The sequence below is a fragment of the Gymnodraco acuticeps genome, unplaced genomic scaffold (assembly GCF_902827175.1).
Source record: "Gymnodraco acuticeps unplaced genomic scaffold, fGymAcu1.1, whole genome shotgun sequence".
NCBI classification, from domain to species: Eukaryota; Metazoa; Chordata; class Actinopteri; order Perciformes; family Bathydraconidae; genus Gymnodraco; species Gymnodraco acuticeps.
Window position 1 is genome coordinate 291,819 of NW_022991397.1, and position 7,228 is coordinate 299,046.

At 39.3% G+C, this 7,228-nt stretch overlaps 1 protein-coding gene across 1 annotated transcript; it reads left to right on the forward strand.

Annotated features, from left to right (window-relative positions):
- The first annotated feature begins 409 nt into the window (after positions 1 to 409).
- Positions 410 to 5,779, forward strand: s100a1 (S100 calcium binding protein A1). The gene is made up of 3 exons (XM_034241386.1): positions 410 to 489; positions 2,827 to 2,989; positions 5,455 to 5,779. The coding sequence occupies exons 2-3, from the start codon at positions 2,849 to 2,851 to the stop codon at positions 5,617 to 5,619; spliced, it is 306 nt and encodes a 101-aa protein (XP_034097277.1). The 5' UTR covers positions 410 to 489; positions 2,827 to 2,848; the 3' UTR covers positions 5,620 to 5,779.
- The last annotated feature ends 1,449 nt before the right edge of the window (positions 5,780 to 7,228 follow it).

The window sequence follows — 7,228 nt, forward strand, 5'->3', positions numbered from 1 at the left end:
CGTGAACATAAACATATATCAACTCTTTAGGGCTTTAGACACAATATAAAACAGGATATTATGTACGTGTAGAGAATGGAATATTACATTAAATATGAATGTAAAATGTACAGTGTGTCCAGTTATGAAATTAAACTTTATAACAGAACTAGTGGCTACACTTGTTGATATGAGGCTAATTGTCACTGAGCTGTTTTTGTGAAATGCACTCAGCATTTGTCATGAATATGATCCCTTATGTGGCTTCAGAGTTGCATTAATCATGCTAGCTTCCATGCAGGCACATACATGGTCACATTTGGTTTGATAACAGTTATGCCTCTCCTGCTATGACATGGTAGGGACTAATAAAGCGCCTGTGGTTGCCTTACAAGGCTCTGCAGCTGGAGGGAGGCGTCTACCTGATCCTGACTGATTTGCACACAGGTGAGAGGAGCCATATAACTGCGGAGGAGAAGCCACATCCAGCAGCAGATCTGTCAGCATCAGGTGAGTTGTGTGTTTTATTTATAACAGAAGTTTGGGAAGCTATCAAGGTTAGAAGGGTCAGCTTTCTGTCCCCAGAGTCAAACTAACATGGAGAAGTTATTATGCTCCAAATATCTGGAACAAACTCCCAGAAACCTGACTAAATCCAGGCTGAAGACTTTTCTTTTTGTCGCTGCTTTTAATTGAACTATTCACATCTTAGACTTCACTGTAACTTTTATTCAAGTATTTTGTCTTTTAATATTTATTGTATTATCTTGACTGTTTTTAAATGACATTTTCTTAATGTGTTTCATTGTTGTAAAGCAATTTGAATTGCCTTGTGTTGAAAGGTGCTATATAAATAAACTTGCCTTGAACAGTCATGAGAGTTCAATAACAGAGCCTGGCGAGGGGGGAAGTGTTGAAAAATCTTATTTGATCTCGTAGTAGCATTTGCAGTCGGTTTCTAACATTTCCAAATACTCGTGCTTTAGTGTTCGTCTCAGTTAATGAACACACTTTGCATTTGGCATTCTTTGAGTTAGCTCCCTGATCTCAGCGGGAGGGAATGATTAACGGCAATCATGGAGACTCATTAAAGCAATGTGACGCCGCGACATTCACAAAAGTGATGTGGCACTTCTGGCTCTCTCACCGTGGATCGAGAGCGAGCTATTCTCTCAGACTTCTATAGAGCAGCGCTGCATTATTAACTCGAGCACGTCTCTGCTCATAATGATAAGAACCGTCAGACATTCAAACGATGAAACCTGACCGAGCCTCGGCACTGAGGCATCAGGTCGTTTCTCTGAGGTAAGGAGAGCCACCTGTGCATGCTGCCCAGCAGGGGGTCTGTCCTTTGTGTTCGTGGAGGGTGGGGGTGACCTGACTCAGCCCCTCCGAAGCAGCGTCTCATGTGTCTAATAGACTCAGTTTTTAAGCCTTTTTTTAACCTGCATTTTATTTGGCTTTCGGCTAAATTTAGGACATCTTCCATCGTTTTCTCTCTTCACTGTTCATTTTACATTTATATATTCAGTTAATACTCCATCTGTCACATACTTATGTATATATAATACCTTGCTTTATACTGTATCTCGTTATTGTACATTTGTAAATTCAACATTTCAACTTTCTTGTTTGTCTCTTGTCTTTTAATTTGTATTGTACAACGCCGTGTCTTTTTATGCTGCTGCAACACACACATTTCCCAAATTGGGATCAATAAAGTTCTTATCTTACAACAACAATGAATAATTTAAACATAACAATCTTTGTTTTCAATGTGGAACAAATCTGCTCAAATCATCAGTGTTTTAATCAAGTCTTTGAGTTTTTAGCAAAGCGCTATATAAGTTTAATTTATTATTATTTCAGTCTGAAATGTTTCATGCATCACAGCAGCTCCATTTGCAACATCAAGAAAGATAAAGTAACTAAGGATACAAGATGGAGACATTTATTAACAGTCACATTTTTGTATTTATTTTGTTTATTATATAACAAATGTCTTAATTTGTTATTAAAATGTCTTAATTTAATTTCTTAATACAAAGCATTTTTTAAAAGATTTTAAAAGTTGGACCATATAAGTAAACCAATCAATTTGCTTTCCCGCGTTGCATAATTTAACAGCATGCTATCTCTATAAGAACAATACGTACGATACGATAATACTTTAAGGTCACATAAAGTCTGACATGTTTCTTTCATCACTGCAGCTACATCAAGACAAACAAAGGATGCAAGGATAGAGACATTCAACAGACATCATTTCGTCTGCACTTTGAATGTGTGTGTTTATCAAAGTGAAGTAACGTTTAAAAAAGCTCTTAGAAGTTGGACCTAATATCCAATCAATTTGTTTCCCTGCGTTGCATCATTTAACGGCTTAGGTATCCTTTACTGACAGAAGTTAAACAGATGAAGCCAAAAGAAAACAACACTTTTCATTAATGACATTTACCTTCAGGAAAATGTGCAGACAGAATATTGTGTGCCAGGACATTAGGAATCAACTGAACAATAACAACACCACAAAGTAACGTCTTTGAAAACCGGATCAAATCCACAGAAATGCTGAAGCACCATTTTTGTATTTAGCGTTTAACTAGTTTGTAATACAATGTTGGTGTTTTATTAGGGGCTGTGGCTCAGTGGTTAGTGCGCTGAACTTTGAATCGGGGGATTGCAAGTTCAAACCCCACTGCAGTCAGCATGTTGTTGTGTCCCTGAGCACTTCACCCCAAATTGCTCCTGTGGGGATTGTCCTCGCTACTGAATGTATATAAGTCGCTTTGGATAAAAGCGTCTAACAAGTGGCATGGAATGTAATGCACTGATTTGTCATTGCAGGCATTAACTACACGACTGAAATATGGCTTCCCACCTGGAATCCTCCATTGAAGGCATCATTAAAGTCTTCCACTCATATTCTGGAAGAGAAGGTGACAAATACAAGCTGAGCAAATCGGAGCTGAAGAACCTGTTGGAGGGGGAATTTGGTGACTCCATGAAGGTGAGTAATGGACTGAAAGCAAAGGTTTGACACCTCACTATAATTAGAATACAATTTATAACACTTAAAGGTCCCCTAGTATACTGTTTTTCATCAATATATCAAACAATGGTGCTCTAGGAGGAGATTCAGGGGGGGGGTTACCTTGGTTGGTGATTGGCTAATGGTTACACAAGACAAAACATCGTTATGACATCATAAAGTGGCCAAAATCTGATCAGCTCATTTTCAGACAGGTTTTTATAGAAATGGATCAAAAAGAGAGAGAATCTTTGTTCCTGAAACTTTCAGAGTCTCTTTCCACAGAGGGGACACATGGTGATGTAGAAGAGACATGAAGAAGAGGGGACACATGTTGATGTAGAAGAGACATGGAGAAGAGGGGACACATGTTGATGTAGAAGAGACATGAAGAAGAGGGGACACATGTTGATGTAGAAGAGACATGAAGAAGAGGGGACACATGTTGATGTAGAAGAGACATGAAGAAGAGGGAACACATGTTGATGTAGAAGAGACATGAAGAAGAGGGGACACATGTTGATGTAGAAGAGACATGAAGAAGAGGGGACACATGTTGATGTTGAAGAGACATGAAGAAGAGGGGACACATGTTGATGTAGAAGAGACATGAAGAAGAGGGGACACATGTTGATGTAGAAGAGACATGGAGAAGAGGGGACACATGTTGATGTAGAAGAGACATGAAGAAGAGGGGACACATGTTGATGTAGAAGAGACATGAAGAAGAGGGGACACATGTTGATGTAGAGGAGACATGAAGAAGAGGGGACACATGTTGATGTAGAAGAGACATGAAGAAGAGGGGACACATGTTGATGTAGAAGAGACATGAAGAAGAGGATTTTGCATAATAGGTGACCTTTAATATAGTACAATTGTCAAACTTGTATTGTGCTGTAATATTATTTTGTTCATCTATTCAATATCATACATGAACAACATACACAAGTCCAGGGGCAGACATGCAAAGCAACATGACATTACAGGAAGCACATAAAGAAAAGAAAGAAGGACAAATACATTTTGATACTTCAGATTCAATATTTTTTAAATACCATAATAGTTTGAATTGCTTTCTTATTCCTGATGTTTTTAATAGTGCTAATGCATTGTTTAAGTTCTTGATAGTAATGTTCAAATGTTGGTTTGCAGTCAGCCCATTTATTTTTATGGATATGAAATGTCCCTAAAAATTAAATGAACTGCGTATTGTGCTGTAATAGTATCTAAACGCATTGATTTAGTGTTTACTTCTGTCTGTCTTCGTCTGCTGTTCCCGTTAGTGTTTACTTCTGTCTGTCTTCGTCTGCTGTTCCCGTTAGTGTTTACTTCCTGTCTGTCTTCTTCTGTTGTTCCCGTTAGTGTTTACTTCCTGCCTGTCTTCTTCTGTTGTTCCCGTTAGTGTTTACTTCCTGTCTTCGTCTGCTGTTCCCGTTAGTGTTTACTTCCTGCCTGTCTTCGTCTGTTGTTCCCGTTAGTGTTTACTTCCTGTCTGTCTTCTTCTACTGTTCCCGTTAGTGTTTACTTCCTGCCTGTCTTCTTCTATTGATTTGAGTGACGTCCAGCACTCTGTCTTTGAACCTGTTTTACTTTTCTTGTCCTCTTTTTCCTTTTCTTTATGGGGACAGTTTAGTCACCATGAATCCAAAGTTTTGCGCTCTCCACAAATACAAAATGAATATTTCCGAAGAGTACTTAGTGTTCAAACGGAGGAAAACAATAGTTTAACCCTTGTGTTGTCTTCCTATTGACTTATTGCACATATTAAACCTGGAACTAACAAAGCTTAAATTATTGCCTATAAAAACAACATTAAACATGAAATAATCAGTTACATTCATTTCTTATGGCTCTATCTGCAGAGTCATTTCTTATGGCTCTATCTGCAGCTTTTCCAGAGTCATTTCTTATGAGTACATTTTACCACAGGTCAACAGCAGTTTAGAAAAAGCAATTTACCTCAAAGAACAAACCAAGCATGTCCTGTTGTCGTGAGAGAAGACGTGCAGAAAGAAACATCCATTAAACTCAGTGTGCTGCTCTGTGATGCTAGTTCAGATACTTGGCATCTCATCTTGGGTGCAAGGTCATCAATGTTTGGGCTCAGACTCTGAGCTGAGGAGACCCTCAGGATGGAGTGAAGGTGTGCGTGCAATATACCGGCAGGCCAGATCTAATAGGAATTATAAATTATCCTGCGGGTCGAAATTAAATCCACCACGGGCCTGATTTGGCCCCCCGGCCTTGAGTTTGACACATGTGACATAGACCCTAAGCAACGGTCTGTTAGTGAACAATAGCAGATCTGGGCAGTGCTATAGTGTCTGGGTATCTTAACACCCCATGGTTTTTAAAGCTTTCAAGTGCATTTGCCATCAACAATTGATCTTGAGTGGAAAAAATAGATTCTTCCCGGTTTTACTTTCTTTATTCTGTTTCAGAGCTGCAAGGACCCCCAGGTGCTGGAGCACATTATGAGCGGGCTGGATGAAGACAAGGACGGGGAAATCAGCTTCCAGGAGTTTGTCGTTCTGGTTTTTGAGCTGACTGTGACCTGCAATGAATTCTTCCAAGACATGAAGGATCAGGGTTCTAAGAAAGTCTGAGCATTCAGAATAAATCCCCAATCCCTCCTTTACATCATTAAGATCCAAACTATATTATAGTTTGTGGAACTTTCAATCACTACAAACTAAATGTCATGATTCTGATATTTTATTTTTGTCCTTGAAAAGTATTCCACCTCAATAAAGATGTCATCCTTTACACAAGTGTCCTTTTTTAAAGAAGCAAGCTGGACTGCTTAATGTATTTTAAACACTATGGCAGAAATTAAACATACATATAGATGACATTTGTATTTACATATCCCAAGACAACCGTGTGTTTCACAGCTTTAAAGACAGCATCTGACACCCTCTGTCATTAGACCCTTACAGTACAACACACACATAACTAATCCCTATAATCAATCGAAGAAAGGGAAGGACCGACAGACGTGCAAAAGAGGTCATGAAGTTAAAGAATAAAACAACATAATGATATTATAACAGACAATCCAAATGACATAGAAGGTAATGTCAACATATATAACATGGAGGATCCAGGGGGGTTTTAGAAAGCCTCGAGGTGCCACGGAAAATAACAACAATGGCGTCGGGTAGAAATTAATCAATTCCAATGGCTATGACACCTGAGTAATGAGAGACCCGTTCTCATAAGAAATGAAGCCTACCCTTACACATCCATCAAATATTTCTGTTACTCCTCAGCTAACTCGAATTAGATGATTATAAGTTAACACCTAATACATCCCACAAATGAAGCTCAGCGCAAGTTCAACCAAGACCGTCTTTACTCATTCATGTATTTCTATCTCCATGTTTCTACTCTCTCTCCTCTCAATAAGTGACCGGGGGCGTCACTCTTCAGCTTAGCCAATCACTTCGCTCTATTCCCAAGAGCCTATCATAGCGTGCCATCACACCCTTTAAACTCTGCTCTTTCCCCTCTGACAGTCATTTCAGGTGACTCGACGCAACCCTCCTCCACCCCTTTTCGCCTCCCGTCCCTCTGAATCCAGGGTCAAGCTAAACCACTCCTCCTCAGACCGACCCAACTATCCATTCACCACCACCAGTGTAGTGATGGGAATTACGGCTCTTCTTGGTGAGCCGGATCATTTGGCTCGGCTCACCAAGAAGAGCCGGCTCTTTCGGCTCCCAAACGGCTCTTCAGTTTACCACTTATTATACCTTTTAATTAAATCAAATGTGGCCCTGTTTTGACTAATGATTTATATGTGTACACACATATATCACTTAAATTATTCAATACATCCTTTGCACTGAAGTATTAAAAAGTAAAAATTACATGTTTAATATAAATGATCTGCTGTGGCCAATTGTTTTCATTGCATTTACAGACCTGTGTAACTCTCTGATACCACCCAATGAATGCATTGACTTGCTTGTAGAACCACGCTACACAAAACAGATAGCAACACCTATAAAAACTATTTAAAAAAAAGGGGGTACTGTATCGACTTATATAAAGTATATAAATATAGGTTTTTTTTTCAAAATACCAAACAGATCCTGCATTTTAGCCATGCCTCATTTCGCTCTATTTGCTCTTTCTAGCGCTGTTTTTGCAGGGGCTGATTCTGTGAGCTGCAGCTGACCACGCCCCCCTGCAGGAGAGGAGAGCGTGCTC

Bases quoted from the DNA above. Each gene is read 5' to 3' on its own strand.
- s100a1 (XM_034241386.1), top strand. From the start codon at position 2,849: ATGGCTTCCCACCTGGAATCCTCCATTGAAGGCATCATTAAAGTCTTC. The intron at 2,990-5,454 runs GTGAGTAATGGA...ATTCTGTTTCAG, and splicing joins AATTTGGTGACTCCATGAAG to AGCTGCAAGGACCCCCAGGT.